At 46.1% G+C, this 20429-nt stretch overlaps 1 protein-coding gene across 1 annotated transcript in view; it reads left to right on the forward strand.

The window, feature by feature from the left end:
* NWD2 (NACHT and WD repeat domain containing 2) overlaps positions 1-20429 on the forward strand; it is a 132929-nt gene that overhangs the window by 59122 nt on the left and 53378 nt on the right. The window contains exon 3 of the mRNA XM_075930602.2: positions 14821-14937. Coding sequence (XP_075786717.2) covers positions 14821-14937 — 117 coding nt within the window. The remainder of the gene's footprint in view (positions 1-14820; positions 14938-20429) is intronic.

Raw genomic sequence — 20429 nt, forward strand, 5'->3', positions numbered from 1 at the left:
CTGCTACTGGCCACTTATGGGATGCAGCATGGTCTGCTGTGCCAGGACAGGCAGGAAGCCTGCCTTAGCACCCCGCTTGTCACCTGGTCATCCCATAGCAAGGTTACCCAGTGTCTGATATTCTGCAACCCAGTACTGGGTCATGACCCGTACTTTGAAAACCACTGGTCTAGGGGACAGAAAGGGTGGAAAAAATGGCTTAGTGCAAAGCTGTTCGTGGACTTGCTGCCTTGTGTTTTTATCCATCAGTATATGGGAGATGGCAGTTAACTGTGTAGGGATATCATCTGCATTTAGACTTGTAGGTTGCTGGAGCCGCAGTGCCTAAAATACTAAGGAAGTTCTAGGTTTTGTGACTTGACATTATGAAGTTAGGTGCCATCCATTTCACACCACCATATTCTTCTTGCTGAGTTCAAGTCTCAAAGCCATTGCAGTTTTGGAGCTTTTTGTTGGCATGATATTGCCAGAAGAGTGCCTTGCTCTCTTCTTTCCAGCAAGGAGTGAATGCTTTTTTTGAAGTCCATTGCAATGCTCGGTTTGTCAGCTGATACTAGTAGGCCTCTAAAGCAGTGGCAATGAGCCAGATATATCAAGCTCTCTATGATAACCATATAGCAGGACCAGTCAGCAGACTAGATTCCAGCACTAATTGAATGAGTGGAACGTGTAGGCCTGTGCAAATCACAACTGGGCAATGTTGACTATTGGGAAAGAATAGACCTCAAGATGGTATTGGGTGGTTGCTTATGTTGTCCAATACAAAACGAAGTACTGGAGTATAGCACTTCTTCCAAGCCAACCTGACCATGCCACAATCTTTGGTATCATAGTGGTGCTGTTGGTCTGTGGTGAAAGTCTAGGATGTCCACTGTTCTCCAGTATAGTCATTCTTCTATAGTCCCATTTATTCTAGTGGCTATTAAAATAGCTGACATGGATGATAGGATGACTTAGTAATACTGGACATGGTCTTTCTGTTGATGGTGGCTTGTACACATTTACGACTATCCGATTCCTGATGTTGATGACAGTTGAGTAGGGGTCCATGATAGGCATGACCTAGACTAGGGATGTGAACGACTAGTCAACTATCTGATAAGCATATGCATATTGGATAGTCAACACAGTAGTCGACTAGTTGTTCCCCCTCCCTTGCTGTATCTATCAGAAAGAGGTAGCAAGGGGATGCCTCAAAGCAGCAGCACCGCATGGAGCCCGGGGCCAGATCCCAGGTTCCACGCAGCGCTGACACTTTGAAACACCGCATGTAGCTCGAGGCAAGCTTGGAGAGTCCCCAGGCTGCACACAGCATTTAAAAGCGGCAGCGATGTGTGGAACCCAGGATAACCCCAGCTCCATGCAGTACTGCTGCAGGAAGCACGGGGCCAGTGGGGGACTGCCCTGCTGGCCCCGTGCTCTCCACAGCACTTTCGCCTTTGAAATGTTAGCAACAGCCCCGGGGCTGCTTCTACACTTCAAAGGCAGAGGCGCCCTTATCAACTAATCTAAAATTTAACATCCCTAACCTAGGCAGCATTCTTAAAGTCATGTTTTTTACATATGTCACAAGTTCATAGTTAGGGTGATGATGGCTGGAAAATATTAGTATGTTTTCATTGATTTTTGGAATAGTGGCCTTTGCTCTCCAGAATTGTTACCTTGTAGCACTAGGACATCAACATTTTGAGACCACAAGGTGATTGAGATGTAATTGTATTTTGTGTTAAGCCCTCGATACTGAGCTGCATAATTTACAGCGATGGTCCTATTTGAAGGAATGTTCGGCCCTGACCTGGCCCAATATTGCCACTGCCTTTCTGAATAGAAGGTTCTCTAAGGACATTCTGCAATCAATTTGAGTACATCAAATATATGGCTTGTAAATTGGTGTCAGATGTCTGACATTGTTGCCATAAATGTCTCCATAGATTTGACAAACATCAGCTAGTAAGAAGATAGTTTACTCAGAGAAGCATTATGATCTTTTACATATGTTGGTTTTGACTCCTACGTACAGAGGCTGAAAGAACAAACCTGCTCATGAATGGCACCAAGTAATTAAATGTGCTGTGTGTTACCAGTATTGATGGGACCAAATTCTGGCATGCAGCTCAGTCACCTGGTATGAAGATGCCTTAGAAGAAAATTACCACAGGCTCATTTGAAAAAATGAGCATGAACTTGGTGATTACTGTGGCTAAATACCTAAACAAATTTCAGTGGAAGGCAATGCTTTTGTTACAGCTGTGGTGGGAGTAGATTAGATGTATTTCTATGAAGAGGAGGAACAGGAATATGGCTGGTGCAAGCCTGAATGCTAGTCAAGATTAAAATAGTATCTCTCCAATTTCAGGTAGCTAGTTGAATGGTATGGTGAAGTCCCAGATTTGTATTTCTAGAAGCAATACAAAAATTCTCTTTGCTGTTGACTTTGGTCTTGGATCTTGCAGGAAGCTGTGTGTGCTGCCCTACATCCAGTTAAACACATATTTCAGTTTAAGCATGAGAGAAGTCTCTTTTGAAATCAGTGGGAGCCAATCTTTTTTTACCAGTTGCTCTTGTCCAGTTAATTTTTAGCTCAACAATTTGAAAATAAAATGTTTCTCCATCACCACAAGAAACAGGTGAGAATGTCAGAAAATGAGAGCTAATTTAGACAAAGAATGAAAGGACAGAAGCAGAAATCTCACTACTCTACATAAATCGGTGCAAAATATATCTTCTGGTTGTCTCTTAAAGATATCCAACTTTATATCTTCCCCAAACTATTAGGAGTGAAATAAACAAACAGGTAAATCATCAAGGGCCTATAACAGGGCCTCCTTGGTCCAGCTTCTGACTCAGTTGACAAACTACAAAGAGATCTTTGTGCTGTTCCAACACCTTGTGCAGTTTATTTATAATTGAGCCCACCACATTTCTAACATGCATGGCTCCTTTGCTTGTTAATCTCTATCCCCTCTTGGTGCTGACTTCACCTGCCCCTTTTTACTTTCTTCTTGTGCCTATTTGTGGGCTCTGGCTAATGACTCACTTAGCCTTTCTGCCCTGCCCTACCATACCCACAAATTCAGCACAGCGCTGCTTAGCCAGCTCCAATCTGCTTTGCCTAATGGGAGCTGCTGTGAACAGAGTGACTCAGGCTTTCTTACATAACACTTGGTCACACACCTTCCTCTCCCCCCACCCTGCCCCTTTCTCCAGCTGAATAGTTTTTCTTCCCCTGTGTTCTCCCTCCCTTACCAGAGGAGGGACCACCACATGGGAACCTCTTTCTATCTCCATGGCAATCATCCAGGTTTCCTTTGTAGGGTTTGCTCATTCCCCACCCACAAAACTCAGACCCTATGGGTGTGTCTAGACTACATGGCTCCGTTGATGGAGCCATGTAGATGAGGCAGGATGACAAAGGGAAATGAAGCGGCGATTTAAATAACAGCCACTCCATTTAAATCAAAATGGCTGCCGTGCTGTGTCGATCAGCTGTTTGTTGGCATAGCGCGGCAGTCTAGACGGGGATCTGCCGACCCCAGAACCCTTCGTCGGCAGATCCTATATGCCTCATGGAACAAGGCTTATAGGATCTGCCGACGAAGGGTTCTGGGGTCGTCAGATCCCCGTCTAGACTGCCGCGCTGTGCCGAAAAACAGCTGATCGGCGCAGCGCGGCGGCCATTTTGATTTAAATAAAGCGGCAATTATTTAAATCGCCGCTTCATTTCCCTTTGTCAAGAAAACTAATCCAAATGGCTCTGTCGACAGAGCCATGTAGTTTAGACGTACCCTGTGAGAGAGCGACACTCCCATAGCTCTGTAGCAACTCATTTGTCTTCACACTAGGGCCATCCTGGGGGTTATTCCTCTCAGTCTCTCTTGTTGCATTGTCAGTAGATCAAGATTGCTCCCCTCATCCCTCAGGTCACCCAGGGTCCCAGATTCTCTCAAGTCTCCAGACTGTGCCTGGGTTTCTTCTCCTGGGGGTTGTCACGGGATGAAGGGAGAAATCTCCCTGTCCCCCGACCTCTGCTATCGATTTTCAGCTGTCTCCCCTGTACCTCCTTCCTTATATCCTTGTCCTCCTGACTCAGGCTGTATTGTCTCGGATCTCTCCTGCTTCTTTGGGGGAGAGATCCTCACTCTCCCTCCATTTTTCCTTTTCTTAATATGGAATTTCTCCCACCACCTCGCTTTCCAATGGATAAGAGACTCAGTCTGTGCTCAAGACAACTGGATAAGGCATTCCCCTCCATTACCCCAACCTGCTTACACCAAAGTGTCTGCCAGACCTCAAGGGGCTATGAAGCAATGCCTCTCATGGACACTCTCTATGTCCATAATTGCTTCTGGAATCATCCAGTGAGGTTTCACTAGCTCCCTCCAGAAAAGAAAGCAAGCTGAGGTCATATCCACAAGCCCCCTCAGGAGTTTTTGCCCTTTTTTTCCTTCCAGCCTTAGTGCAGCCACTAAACTCGGCAAAACCACAGTCCATATACAGGCAGTCCCCTGTCTTGTGTCCTGGTTATCCATCTTGGTAGCAAATAGGTCAAGCTCCAGCTGGAACTTCTTGGGGTTCTTCCTGTCCATGCCCCCTCCTGCTGTTGGTTCTCTGGCCTTCCTTCCTAACTTTGGACCCTTATATAGGTGCTCACCTTTGCTGGGAAATTTTGCTTCTGCATGTTTCTTTGTCAGTTTCACAGCCAGCATCATCTCCAGGGGGGTACAGGGTTTGGGACTACCTCCCCTCTGCCCTAGGATCCCACTCTGCCTTTTTCTGTCCCTGCACCCATTATACCCCTTTCCCCAAACTCCACTTATGTTCCGCACCCTCCCACCCTCATTGCACGCCTTCCTTCAAGCCAGGAGATTGCGTGGAGGGGTGGGCTGGCACCAGTAGCAGAGGTCACCCCTGCCTTCACTTACTGTGGTGGCAGGAAATGGAGCAACCTGGCCCCAGCCCACTGGGCTCGTCTTTCCACAACCACAGTGAAGTGGAGCAATGCAGCTAGGAGATAGCAGTATGGAACAGGGCTGCTCCACTTTCTGCATCTCCTGATACTGCTGGTGAATATGAGGGAGGGCCTGGCTCCTGCTTCTAGTGCTCGGCTACCTATGGTAATTCCCAGGCCACCTCCAGCTCTTCTTCTCTCGCCCCCCCCCCCCCACCCTCCCTTCCCAAATTCTGTATCTGGGGCAGCTTCCCTGAACTGTTCAATGGATGGGAAGGCTCTGTTCTGTGGCTGTCTAGTGCATGTTGCCTGACCCACACTCATATGGTTTCAGGAAGGCCCTGAAGGAAGTGTTCTAATACCAGAGTGTTCTAATACCGTATTTCTGCCACCATCTGAGAATCCAGCTGCAACCAGCAGGTGGCCTAGTCCACCAACCTTTGGGCAAATGCCTGGGGCTGTAAACCTCCTGTCCACCTTGCTGATCTGAACTTTCAGCAGTACTTCTCAGTAGATAGCCCCGTCCAGAACAGGATGGCTGCCCTCACAGTCTCATATTTTTGGCCTGCTCCCCTTTTGGGGCCATGTAGGCTGCTGGGGCTTCCCCTGACAGACAGGGAGCCAATTGCAAAGCCCAGGTTGCCCTATCTCATCCAGTGTCCAGGAATGTATCGGCATGGCCCATCTTACATAGTTCTCGGCTTTGTGTTTGGGTACCATCCCCCACCAGAGAACTTACCACTTTTGTAGGAGCTGCTGCTGGATGCTGGCTTGTTACCTTATGAACTCCAGCAGGCTTCTCTGTTGCTCTGCTTGCCAGGCAAGCGAAACCCATCGCTCCAAGTAGTGGAATTGTTAAAATGCTTTAAGGGCCCATCTGTATTTTGTTGTTGTTGTTTACCAACCATTACAATGGGTCTCCTCCATTGCCTGGGCTGCCAAACCCTTGTGCTGGCTCAATTCCTGGATAAGCCTCCACATGTAACAGGGTCTTCTTGGGCCTACTTCTTTCTCTGTCAACAAACCATGCAGAGAGCTTTGTGCTGGTCCAACACCTTATGCAGTTTATTCACAACTGAAATTGAGTCCCATCAGCTTTCTAACTTGCTCCTTTTACAAGCAGAGGTGCAATCTCTCTCCCCTCTTGGTGCTGGCTTCCCCCCTTTTTTTTACTTCTTTTCTGTGCCTGTTTGTGGACTCTGGCATAGGGATGTAAGTGTCTAATCGACTAGTCAACTATCCGATAAGCAAAAGCGTATCCGATAGTCAACACACTAGTCGACTAGATGCTTCCCCTCCTCCCACACTCTTGCTGCCTCTATCAGAAAGAAGCAGTGAGGAGGGAGTGCTGGGGAGAGCCGACTACTGAAGCAGTCCCTGCATACAGCCAGCCCAGGCTGCCGCAAACAATTAGTCAATACGGGCTGCTCTGCTAAAATGCAGAGGTGCAGTGTCCCAGACCAGCACAAGCTGGGACTGCTCGGTCCCGGCTCACACTCAGTTCAGAAGCCCCTGTCTGCGGTGGACAGCCATGTCCACTACGGGCAGAGGATAGTGCCGGAGCAGCCTCTTCGCGGTGGCCAGGGGTGGCCGTGGGCATGGGCTGCTACTGGAACAGCCCTGCGCATGGCCAGCCCGGGCTGCCACAAACGGGGGATACTTGGCTGCAACAGTCTTTGTCCGTGGGGAGGCCCAGCTCCCTGCTGGGAACTTCATGGAGAGCGGCTGCCACCGGAGCAGCCTTTGCCCATGCAAGCCTCAGCCTGCTGCGGACAGAGACTACTTCGCAGCAGCCTCCCCTATTCTCCTCCACCTGTCGTTGCCTCTGATAGAGGCAGCTGAGAGTAGGGGGTGGCAGGTGGCACTGCATAGATGGTGCTGGGTGGAACCAGCTGTGACGGACCGGGCCAGTCTGGGCACAGCTGAGGGTGTCCGCTCAGGGCGAATTGCTCAAATTCGGGGCTCCTTACAGCCCCCAGACTGGTGACCTTTCCAAACAGGCCACAAACCAGTCCCACAGAGCGCTTCAGCTGCCTGCCTGAAGCCTCACGAGCAAAACCCCTCTGACACCCCAGCAATATCCGTGCCCCAGATGGCCCCGGGCCTATACACCGGTGGGGGGGGTCTTAGAATCCAATCTCACCTACCCCAAACAAGTTCTGTCCGGTTCTAAGAAACCAGCGACAGATCCCTGGTCAATTTACCCTCTGGACCTTACTCACAAATCATGCTGAGCCAATCCTTTAGCATCTGTCCTCTAAAGGTTTATTACCACAAGAAAGAAAAGCATGAGAGTAAGGTTGCTAAAGAATCATACATTACATGCATCGAATCTCGCAGTCCTCAATGCAGGCTCTAGCAGAGATGTTACAGCTGCTGGCTTAAGAGTCCTTGTTGCACATCCTAGAATCAGGATGGGTCCACAGTTCTTTCTGGCTCTTCAATCCCTGCACTGCTGCCTCTGGGATGAAGTGCTGAGCTGAACACCAAGATGAAGTCCACCACATGGCCTATTTATCCCTCCTTCCTGGTCTCTTCTTGGCTACAGCAGGTCACCTGGCCCACGGCTTATTCCTGTGTCCCCTGCTGGTAGCCTTTAGGTATGAGTCACCACTCATTCTTTAGGTGTGTCCTTGGCCCATTGAGTGCCATTGTCCCACAGGGCCTCGCTGATTAGCATGCCCATAGGTCGGGCTCTGCCCACTGCTCAACCACATGCCGAGAAATATTCAGTATCTACACAGATTACAGACTCCGAACTACACACACACAGACATTATACAATCACATGACTAGCGTACATAGGATTAGCAGACAGTAAGCTTCTATTCAGCACCTCACATGGCCTCCTTTTATACCATTTTTGGGGCCAACACCCCCCCGCAAAATCCAGTAACGTGACACCAGCTTTTAAGCTGGCTCCTGTTTCCCCCCTCCTTGCTGCCTCTGAGACACAGCAAGGGAGGAAGGAAGCAAGGAGTCAATACTCCACTCAACTACCGGATAAGCTTATGCTTATTGAGTAGTTGACTACTCACTAAGGGTATGTCTACACTACAAAGTTAGTTCGAACTAACTTTAATAGGCGCTACACTAGCGCTCCGCTAGTTCGAATTTAATTCGAACTAGCGGAGCACTTAGTTCGAACTAGGAAAACCTCCTTTTACGAGGATTAAGCCTAGTTCGAACTAGCTAGTTCGAATTAAGGGGTGTGTAGCCCCTTAATTCGAACTAGTGGGAGGCTAGCCCTCCCCAGGTTTCCCTGGTGGCCACTCTGGCCAAAACCAGGGAAACTTGTCTGCCCCCCCTCCCGGCCCCGGACCCCTTAAAGGGGCACGGGCTGGCTACGGTGCCCGTGCCAGGTGCAAGCCTGCCAGCACCCAGCCAGCAGACTCTGCACCTGGCACGGATCGAGCCACCCACCTGATGCCCCCCAGCCCTCCCCCTCTTCCCGGGACCAGGCTGGCGGCTCCTGGTAGCTTGCCCGGGACCTCAAGAGGTGGGCACCCGCCTGGGCTAGTGCGGACATCGTGGACCTCGTCCACGACCTCTGCACTAGGCACAGGAAAGTGGCCGGTTAGGGCAGGAGAGCTGCTAGCCTGGCCACCCAGGAGCAGGTGTGCATGAAAATCAAGGTGGTCCACTGAGACCCCCGACCCTGAGCCCTGAGCTTACAGTGGCCGTCCTGGGTCAGACCAAAGGTCCATCTAGCCCAGTAGCCTGTCTGCGGCCACCGGCCAACCCTACGGACCCTGGAGGGGATGGACCGAAGACAGTGACCAAGCCATTTGTCTCGTGCCATCCCTCTCCAGCCTTCCACAAACCTTGGGCAGGGACACCACTCCTACCCCCTGGCTAATAGCACTCCATGGACCCAACCTCCATGACTTGATCTCACTTCCCTTTAAACGCTGTTCTAGTTCTAGCCTTCACAGCTTCCTGCAGCAAGGAGTTCCACAGGTTGACTCTCTGCTTTGTGAAGAACAACTTTCTGTTATTAGTTTGAAGCCTGCTACCCATTCCTTTCTTTTGGTGTCCTCTAGTCCTTCTTTATGGGAACTAATGAAGAACTTTTCTGTATGCACCCTCTCCACCCAACTCCTGCTTTTAGAGACCTCTATCCTGTCCCCCCTCCGTCTCCTCTTTTCTAAGCTGAAAAGTCCCAGTCTCTTTAGCCTCTCTTCATATGGGACCTGTTTCCAACCCCTGATCATTTAGTTGCCCTCCCCTCTCCCACCCTCTCTCTTCCCCTCTCCCACCTCCTTTTCCCAGTGTCCCCCAGTTTTGTTCAATAAAGACAGATTCCATTTTTGAACACAATTGTCCTTTATTTTGTACATCAAGAAGAGGGGCTAGGGAAGGGTAAGTGGAAGGAGGTGAGGGAGGAATGGGGTACGCACCCCCGATGAGGAGGACTGGGCTGGCTCTGTGGGCTTCTGGGGGTGGAAGCTCTCCTGCAGCCCCCCAATTGCCCCCTCTCTCCAGATGGCAGCCTGTGGCAAGTGCAGCCAGTCTGATGGCCGAGTGCTGTGATGTGCCCAGTGTGGGTACTCCGGGCAATCCAAGCCAGGACTGCTTTGCAAGCGGGACACCCCTGAGAACTGTCTGTCTGGGGTGGGGGTCGGGACCCTTTAAGCACAGCCCTCGGCTAGCCTGAGACAGCATCTCCATGCTCTAAGTCCTCCTCTGATGCCCTGCCGGCACTGCTTCCGGACATCCTTAAGTCTGGTTCAGGGTCCACTTAATGTGGACATGCTAGTTCAAATTAGCAAAACGCTAATTCGAACTAGTTTTTTAGTCTGGATCCATTAGTTCGAATTAGCTTAGTTCGAATTAACTAATTCAAACTAAGTTAGTTCGAATTAACGTTGTAGTGTAGATGTACCCTAACATCCCTAACCCAGTCCTCCCTAACTGCAGCAACTTGAGGCCAGATGAGAAGCGCTTCTCCATGGCAGTAGCAGCTCCAGTGGGCACAGCTGGGGGAGAGGTACTAAACACGAAATCTAACATTCCTAATATGTAGTCATCAACTTGATAATCGTGACCTCACTTAAATTAATTCTAATATATTCAGTGCTCCAGTTTTTTCCTGAGTCATCTGGCTCCACTGATAACAAGGTCTCAATTGTTGAAAAACATCAGATCTGTCAGGCTGCCTGTGTTGACCACTCTTGTGGGATGTAATTACCATATGTGGGAAAATGTGACTGAACATATTAATTCCATCTCAGAATTCGTTTAGGGTGGAATCTATTTGTTCTATTTGTTTTTCTGTGTATCATGAAAATGTTTTTGAAAAACATGTATTTTGATTTGGACTGTTATTAAAGTAGAGATATAAAGTATTCTAGAAAGGATATCTCCAGAATACATGCTATTTTGATTCTTTAAGCAGATTGAGATACATCTTAGTTTCCTTTAAGTGGAAACATTTTCCCATGATAATTTAGCACCTGTTAATTGAGGCCATCTTTGGTTTTATAATTGGGGGGGGGGGGGGGAGAGACATGTATGATAAACGGAACAAAGGAAATGAAGACATCCAACTTTAAGCAGAAAAGTTCATGCGTATTGTTACCAATTTACAGTGTTTTCTGCTTAAACGGCTCAGTGAGATAATGCGCCCTCCAGGAAAATTAGCATTTTATTTTTTATATATTTTTTTCAATTAGTAAGGAAAAAAGGACCTAAAAGGAGGTGTTATGACAAGCTGAGGAAAACAAGCAGAAAACACTGACTTGTGAATAAAAAGCATTAAACCAAAAGAAATCCAATATGCAAATAGATTAGCCCCCAGTCAATCCAGCTTAGGCAGACAGCACTTACACAGAGGATCAGGTTGGCAACTCACTTAGGCAATAATACTGAGTAATATTTCTATTAGGATGGACATTTGTTGAGCAATGTTGCCAAATAAGAAAAAAATAGTATACTTTGACATCTGTCACAAGCATCTGGTTTCATTGTATCCCATAGACTCCTTCTTTCCAGATTCTCAGCATCTTTCATGCACAGATAGGTTTGACACCTATGTCAGCTTGATGGGCAGGGCAAACTTGTCGTGTCCTCCCATTGTGACAGTTGATTTTTTTAATAGCCTGACACTGAATCACCCCATTGCAATGCAACAGCATGACATGGAGATGCAGAGTCATCATGTTATAGCACAGTGCTTTGAGGTCATAGAATCATAGAATACTAGGACTGGAAGGGACCTCGAGAGGTCATCGAGTCCAGTCCCCTGCCCTCATGGCTGGACCAAATACTGTCTAGACCATCCCTGATAGACATTTATCTAACCTACTCTTAAATATCTCCAGAGATGGAGATTCCACAACCTCCCTGACAGTTAGGAACTTTTTTCTAATGTCCAACCTAAACCCCCCTTTCTGCAGTTTAAGCCCATTGCTTCTTGTTCTATCCTCAGAGGCCAAGATGAACAAGTTTTCTCCATCCTCCTTATGACACCCTTTTAGATACCTGAAAACTGCTATCATGTCCCCCCTCAACCTTTTCTTTTCTAAACTAAACAAACCCAATTCTTTCAGCCTTCCTTCATAGGTCATGTTCTCTAGACCTTTTATCATTCTTGTTGCTCTTCTCTGGACCCTCTCCAGTTTCTCCACATCTTTCTTGAAATGCGGTGCCCAGAATTGGACACAATACGAGGCCTAACCAGCGCAGAGTAGAGTTGAAAAATGACTTCTTGTGTCTTGCTCACAATACACCTGATTCATGATTTGGCCATGATGGTGTAATGCAAGTGCTGAAAGCTATTTTTGGAGCCAAAAAATTTTCAAAAGTGGCCTTTTATTTTTTTTATGCAAAGTTGTGCATGCACTCCTGTTTGGATATGCAGTTACTAGGCATAAAATTATAAACCATTTTAAAGAAAATTATCCATTGTCCTACTCCCCTCTTCCCTGATCCTACCCTCCCAGCACCTGCACATCATGGAACAGCTATTCTGCAGCATGCAGGAGATGCTCTAAGGGTAGGAGTTAATTAGTGGGGTCACCAGTGGGTGGTAGGCATTGGGGAGAGGACTGGAACTTTATTGCTGGTGGGGGCTATGTACTTGCTAATTTTTTTCCATGTGTGTTTCAGCCCTGAAGCACCCATAGAGTCAGTGCCCATATCGCTAAGATTTTTTTTACCAAAGCACGTTTACTAGTGCTAAGTGAACTATAAGCTTAAAAGATTATCCTTTGCATTGCAATAAATTGCGTAGGGTGGTTTTGGCATCTCCATCGCTGGAGATTTTTTTTTTTTTTTTTTTAAGAGAAGGTTAGACAAACACCTGTCGAAGACAATCTAGGTAACACGTAGCCCTGCCATGACTAGGTGACTTCTTGAGGTCTCTTCCAGTTCTATGATTTAATAATTTTGCCACTTAGCCTGAGAGAGTAACCGATATTTAGGGTCTTACGTGGTTATTTCTGTTAGTATAAATTATCGATAGAATCAGTTAGTTCTTTGCAATCCTGTTTATTTGCAAAGACTAAATACAAAGGCCCATTTCCCTAAGCCGTTTCTCTTGCTCCAAAATCTGTGCTCAATTTTCAGTCAGTCGTGTGCCTCAAGGAGTTCTGTTTGTGCTCCATTTGCTTCTCTGGCTGCTTTCTGCCATGCATGCATTCGTTCTCTCTCTCTCCCTCTCTTTCCACCAATCAATTCTTCAGCCCCTACATTTTCAGTCAGTCCTAGCAAAGTCACCCTTGGTCCTTGTACAATCCTTCCTATGCTGGTCTGTGCCTTCTGAGGTGGTTTCTGTTGTTTCAGCTGTCTATGAACAAAGGGACATTTAATTGCTCCCTCATTTAGAATGAATGAGAGATGTCTAGTGGATCCATCAGCTTCAGCAAAACAGTGCAATTACCTATAGATCAAAACCATGCTTGTTGGCCTCCACCAACATCTTCTAGCCCAGTGTTTCTGAAAGTGTTCTGTACAATCACTCTCAGAAACACATTAACTGGCTGCCCTGGTTTGTTTATTTACCGGTGCCGTGGCCAGGGAGCCTCATGGCTCCCATTGGCTCCATTTCGTGCATTGCAGCCAAGGAGAGCTGTGGAAGTGGTGGCCTGGCCCATGCTGCTTCCTGTGGCTCCCCTTGGCCACAAAGGATGAAACAGAGCCAACGAGAACCGGGGCGGGAAGGGTTTTCTCTCGAAATAACCACATCTTAACAGCGTCTGTTATTTTGAAATAGTGTCATAATGCAATTATGCAAATGAAGCACAGGATATTTAAATCCCGGCTTCATTTGCAATTTCGAATGTCTTCATTTGCATACCTCTCTCAAAAGAGGGTGCTAGTGTACACATACCCATAGATACAAATAATGGGAAGGAGAGATAAATAGGCTGAGAAGAAATATTTTCAGGTGACACTTGGAAAGAGAAAAATCAACGAAACAGAGAGATGCAAGAAGACAGATATGGCAAGAGCTGCAAAGAGGTTTCTTGCTGAGGTGTTTAGGACAGAGTTTATATAAAGTAATGTTATACGTATATATTCTTTGTCATTATGTACTTTTGTTCCACTATATAATACACTTCATGCTTTGAACTGTTTCACCACATGTGGTCTCTTACCTGTAGTGTGTAGTGTCTGTGGCCCCAATCCTGCAAGCAGTTACGCATGTGCTTAACTTTGAGTACTTTAAATATGATGAGTACTCATGGCAGCAAAGCATGTGTAAACTCTACAGGATTGGGTTTTATAACTCATCCTTGTTACCAGCGCCTTCCTAAGAAGATCTGCCTGTTTCCAAGTGGATTGACTAACACATCAACCATATACATTTTTAGATGGTAAGGTCTTCAGTGCAGGGACTCTTCTACTACTGTGTTCAGACTGCATCAAGCACAGTGTGGTTCCATCTTGATTGAGGTCTCTAGGTGCTACTACAATACAAATATGTAAATTAACTAATGAAGGCATGTCCCCATGCTGTTTTGTATTGTGCAGTAATAACTTCTTTATAATAGTAGCACATACTTATATTGAAAACTGAGAGCAGCATAAATAAGCAAATCACAGCAGGATGTACGATCCATTTATTTAAAAAAAAACAGCGATTTGGGCAGATAAGACTCTGTTCCTTTAAATAAAATGTCTGAAATAATGAACCTTCCATCCTTTAACAGTTAAAATATGTAGTGAAACCACACTTCATCACTAAACCTCTCTAAATAAACGTAGCAGCTTCAACTAGCTTCTTCCAGGCATTTGCTTGCATCTTATTAGTATTATAAAATGGAATCTATAGCAACAGATGAAAGTCTGAACAGCAAGCCATCTGTTATTATACCATTCGTGCATTTTTTGCTTCTAGAGCAACAAAACATTTAGGAACAAAGGAGGAGTGATATTACGGTATCTAATCCAGTCCTGCCTTTTTGATCATTTTAGAACAGACTAGTTTGATCTCTGATGGGCCAAAAATTTATTGGGTGAAATATGAGCTGTGTTGAAGTCAATGGCAAGACTTTAGTTGACTTCATAGCAACCAGGATTTTTCCCATTCATTTATTATTTGTATTACAATAGCAACTAGAATCCTTATCTGAGATCAGGGCACCACTCTGCTAGGTGTTGTACAAACATATAGAAAGAAAAGTCCCTGCCCCAGAGAGTTTACAGACTAAATAGAAAAGACAGTGGGAGGGGAAATACAGAGGTAAGTTAACATCACAGATCAGGTCCATATCAGGCCTGGGAATATCGCCCTAATCTGTCCACTGCTCTAAGACCACATGAACTCTTAAAGATAAAAAAACAAATCTCTTTGAGATCTTGTTCATCTTATGTAGGATAAGGTTAAACTAATGGAAAAACTAACTATGTTATACATTGATTTCCAGGTCATAGACTTATACTGGGGAGTAGAAACAGAAGAGTGGGAGAGTCCTGAGCTCCAGAAGACTCGTATGAAGCTGTTAGAAGATTGCTTGAAAACTTCTGCAGGTCCATGTTTTGTTGTGGGTATAAAAATAATGCTTTACATTAAACACATTGATCGCTGTCCTACCATATACAGTGCAGTAAAAGGATTTCTTTCCTTGGGCAAATGTATTTTCTTTTACTTCTAAAATACTCCTTGTATACTCTTCTTCTGTGCATTTGAACTACCAGATTTGAGACTTCTCAGACAATGCTGTAAATTGACAATGGATATTTGACATCAGGAAAGGATTGGCCCTTCACAACTAGCCTATTTTGAGACGATTGGAGCCCCCACTTAGAGGGCACTATGATTGCTGACCAATGGCAGCACCCCTTAGTTAGGGAGTTAACTCTGTGTTTCTTCCAAGTCCTGGTATTGGCAGGCCAATAAGGGCTTTCCTATAAAACAGCAGCAGGTGGAAGCTATCCACTTTAGTCCATTATCTGCTGGTGGGTCTGGCAGGTCCAGGAAATCATAGGATGCTATTTTGATCTGAACCTCAAAATGGGAAGTGGCCAGTGACAACCTGACAAGTCTGTGGCTGTTCTCTGTAACACACGTGTGTGCATGCACACAAACCACCCTTAGTTCACTGCTGCCATGGCTGGTTGCTTTTAGAAGTTACCTTAAGGTTCAATAACATTGTAGACACCTGACAAAAGTTAATTCTTATGTTTATCCTCACTGGACTCTCCCATTAATTTTTGTAAAAGTGGTGTATATTCTCCTGAATAACAGAAGTACTATAGTATAAGCATAGATCCTTATGCCTCCAGGGAGGCATAAGGATCTTGCGCAAAACGGGGATTTTGTGCCAAAAAAAGTCCACACTGCTTCATTTTGTGCAAAGACCCTTACACAAAAAGAAATGGCAGAAAATATGTGAATGAGATAGACTTATGCTAAGGAGTCCCTCATTAGCATATTTTCTGCCAAAAAAAACTGGCAGTGTAGAGTAGACAAAGCCTATGTTTATTATGCTCTCCTATGGTTTCCAACGTAGCCAAATCTTTTTTCAAAGTGTGGCGCACAAACTTGGATACAACACTCCAGCTGAGGCTTCACGAGAGGGATTACAGCTGGTCAATTACCTCCTGTGTCTTACATATGACATTCCTATTAATACACCCAAGAATATTAGCCTCTTTCACAACATCGCACTGTTGAATCATATCCAAATTGTGATCCACTATAACATGCATATACATTTTAGCAGCATTGCTTCCTAGCAAGTTATTCCCCATTTTTGTAGCTGTGCTTCCCCCTCCCCCCTCCCCCAGTGGAATACGTTGTACCAGTCATGTCTGAAATTAATAAGATGAAATTCAGTAAAGTTCTCTAATTAAACAAAGTCAGTTCTAATCCTGTCCTCCAAAATGCTTGCAACCTCTCCCATGCTGGTGTTATCTGCAGATTTTAGAAGCATGCCCTCCACAGCATTATCAAAGTAATTAATAATAATATTATCTAGTACTAGACTAAGAACTGACCCCTGCAGACATGCCCTTCAAGTTTGACAGCAAACCACTGATTAACTGTTTTTGGAGCATAGTCTTTCAACTAATAGTACATCCATTTTTTAGTAGTTTAATCTTGACCACAGTTACCTCGTTTGCTTATAAGAATGTTATATAGGACTGTTCTTAAAGTCTTCCTAATATCAAGATAAGTCATGTCTGCTTCTTCCCCCACAGCAACCAGGCCAGTAACTCTGTCCAAAGAAGAAAATAAAATGGATTTGTTCTTGACTATTGTTTATAATCCTATTATCCTCTAGATTATTATACATTTATTTTTTAAATAATTTGTTCAAGTATGGTTGCAGCTATCAAAGTTTGTCTGACTGGTCTCTAATTCCCCAGGGTCATCTTTGTTCCCTTTATCAGAGATTCATACAGTGTTTGTGAACACAATATCTTCAGATGGATTCATTTCAATTTATGGCACCTAGTCAAATGTTAGCTTGAGCTCAGTTAGTGAAATACATAGGAGTAGACTACATCAGTTAAATTCTGTGAAATTCTTCTTTTCAGTGAAGCATGTGCATTAAATGTTGCTTGCAAAAATGTTCTGTTCATTATATGGTGTAAAATAGACTTGTAAGTGTAAAATTTTATTTCCATTTCTCTTAGAAAAATGTGTGCCTTGCTTTAATGAGCACATAGGTAAAAATATTGAAAAAGTACTGAAAAATGTTTTTGACAGATCAGTTTGTGGCATCTATTCTTTATTTACATACTGATTCGGGACAAAACTTGTCATTCTTCTGCCAACTATTTAATTCATGTGTTCCTTTTAACATTGTCTGAAAAGATTAAGGTAAATAATGAGGTTGGATATACAATAGCAGAGTTAGAAATCAGTATTTGAGCAATTTAGACTACAGCATCATAGGTTTAGTACATCCAAAACTTGATGCATGAAGCAATTTGGGAGTTAAGTGCTTTGTTGGATTTGTGTGGAGTGTGTATGAGCTTGGGATTCTTTGTGAGTAAGATGGGCAAGGCTGTTTCAAAGGAGATGTGTACTGCCTAGAAGGAATTTTCAGTCATTGAATAATAAATATGTGGGAACATAGTCTCTATTACAGATTCTGCACCCTACTCTTTGTTTAGGGAATGAGAAAAACACCCAGCCAACACCTATGATACTGAGTAATCCCTGACTCCTCTACTCATGACATTTAATCTGTTTCTAAGGTAATAAATAAATTAAATGGTGTTTCTGTTAAATGAAGCACTGGAAGGTGTATACCAATCAGTGAAATTGTTTAAAAGGCATATTGTGTCAAACAAACCATAAAAAGAAATCTTTAGCAGGTCATCTGTAAAGGATATGTGAGTTTATCATCAATGTATTGATACAGCATACTCAGCTTCCACATTTAATAAGCCAGGTGCTCAGCTGTACCAGAGTAGCATTTAGGACAGGGTGAGCAATAATTTTTTGCTGTGGGACACTTCCGAAATTTTTGAAGTGGCGCCAAGCTGCACCAGAAGGGGCGGGGTCTCAAGTGGAAGGGGTGGGACCAGGATACTTCCCTGCTTCCCCACCCCCAGACCATGATTGATCTGGGGGTGGGGGAGCACCTCTGTCTTCCCCTCCCTCCCCCAGAGGTTCCCTGTAGGCACTCAATGCCCCTGTCAGTGGGAGGAGACTTTACACACTCCTACTTCTGCCTCCAGGCCAATCAGGGCTTTGGGGCAGGAAAGCCACTTACTCCGGGCAGGGCAGAGGAAACTTCATGCACTTCCCCTTGCCCCCAGTCTCTAATTGGCCTGAGAGCAGGGGAGTGGCAGGGCCTCCACAGGCCAGATCAACCTGCTTGGATCCAGCCCGCGGAGGCCCTTTTGCCTACCTCTGGTTTAGGACATATACGTAATAGGGATGTAATAGTGTAGTTGATTAACCAATTAATCGATAAGCAAAAGCTTGTAGGTTAGTGCTATAGACTACATGCATTTCCTTCCCCCCATCCCTTGCCAGTAAATTTTTTAGCAGGCTGGCCAGCAGCCAAGCTCAGTCCAGGCTCTACCCTTGCTGCAGCTCTGCATTTAAAGTGTACAGGCAGTATCCGACTTACGTGGATCCGACTTATGTCGGATCCGCACTTACGAACGGGGCTTTCTCGCCCCGGAGGTCGAGGTGGCGGATTGCTACCTGCGAGCTCCGGGGCGAGAAGGCCCCGTTCGTAAGCTGCTCCGGTGCCCCTGGTCTGCTGGAGACCGTCTCCAGCAGACCAGGGGCACCGGGCGGGTTCCCGCGCTTCTGAGGCTTTGCCAGAGCAAAGTCTCAGAAGCGCGGGAACCCGCCGCTGCTGCGGCTTCGGTCCCGGTGCCTGTGGTCTGCTGGGGACGGTCCCCAGCAGACCACAGGCACCGGGACCGAAGCCGCAGCGGGATCCTGCGCCTCTGAGACTTTGCCAGAGCAAAGCCTCAGAGGCGCGGCACCCTGCTGCCGCTGCGGCTCTGCTCCCCGTGTCTCTGGTCTGCTGGGGGGGGGGGAGGGGGCGCAGCTAGTGTGCCCCCCCCCAGCAGACCAGGCTTTTGTTTTGGACCATGGGACAGAGCAGCTGGGGCACTGCCGATTGGTCCTGCAGCGCTGCTCTGGGCACTACTGGAGCAACCCAGCAGCACCCCAGCTGCTCTGCCCCAGGCGTCCCCAAGTCAGCCGCTGCTGAAACTGACCAGCGCTGACTACAGGAAGCCCGAGGCAGAGTTGCTCTGCCCCGGGCTTCCTGGAATCAGCCGCTGATCAGTTTCAGCAGCAGCTGACTTGGGGACGCTTGGGGTTCTTAAGTCGAATCTGTATGTAAGTCAGAACTGGCGGTCAGTTTCAGCAGCGGCTGAATCTGGACGCCAGTTCCGACTTACATACAGATTCAACTTAAGAACAAACCTACAGTCCCTATCTTGTACGTAACCCAGGGACTGCCTGTATTAGGAACCAAGGCAAGCTGGCAGCCCAACTCAGTTTGGGCTCATGCTGGGTCTGGGAGGTCAGACCCTCCATAGACAGGGGCTGCTGCCACCCCACACTACTGCGGACCAGCTCCCACCTGGCACCCTGTGCTACTTCCTCTGATACATTGGCTGCTGGCCCTGCCCTCGAGGACTATAGAATAGTCGACTAACTGTTAAGAATTCATGAGGTTACTCAACTATTCAGTTAATCAACATTTAACATCCCTAGTCTGTAAATGAGGACATGAGGACAGACATTAAATGTCAGTCTACAACTTTATTACCTTTCCTATCAAACACACACTCTGATACCAAGCATTTTAAGTGACTCTAGTGCAGGGTTACAAGGCTACCACTGTGGAGCCCATAACCGAGGGTACTCATCTGAATTGTTTCACTCAGAGCCACAATGCCTTGCAAAGGGGACAGAAGGTACTGAAATGTTGCAGAGCTGGAACTTGGTCCAGGCATGCCACAAGATCTCTCCCATCCCATTGGCTTAAAGCCACTATCAGTGTCACAGGTCTCTTACTTCTGAGAACATCCTGCCTTTTAACTGTAATGGTAATTGTCTGCAAGTTGTGACAAACCAACATCCCTTCCAACTACTACCACTGATTACTGAATCTTACTCCTATTTAACCTAACTGTATTTCCTGACTGCTCTGAGGAAGGCAAAAAAAAAAAAACCCCAACCCCAAAACAGGACTTTACCAGTTTGGCCTCAACAAGGGACCAGACAACTTCCCTCTTATTCCAAGTGGCCAATGGATTTGCATTCCTTCTTCCTACTTCTAGGGGCTGTTCCAGTCATCACTTTTCCCATAAAACTGGACATCTATAGAGGCTGGTGGATGGCAATAGAGAAAGGGGTTGCAAAATTAGTTTCTAAACCTCTTGAAGCAACCTATTCTTGGAGCTTTTCTGTGTTGGCCAAACTTAGCAAAATGTATACAAGATTCAGGACAGTTCTGTCCACTGTCTGCTTATAGTTGCAAGCAGCCAGTTTGGCAACTCAGGATCAACATGACAAGGAGGCACTTTGACCATACTTCACATTTCA

The sequence above is a fragment of the Pelodiscus sinensis genome, chromosome 4 (assembly GCF_052426305.1).
Source record: "Pelodiscus sinensis isolate ZL-2025 chromosome 4, ASM5242630v1, whole genome shotgun sequence".
Classification (NCBI taxonomy): domain Eukaryota; kingdom Metazoa; phylum Chordata; order Testudines; family Trionychidae; genus Pelodiscus; species Pelodiscus sinensis.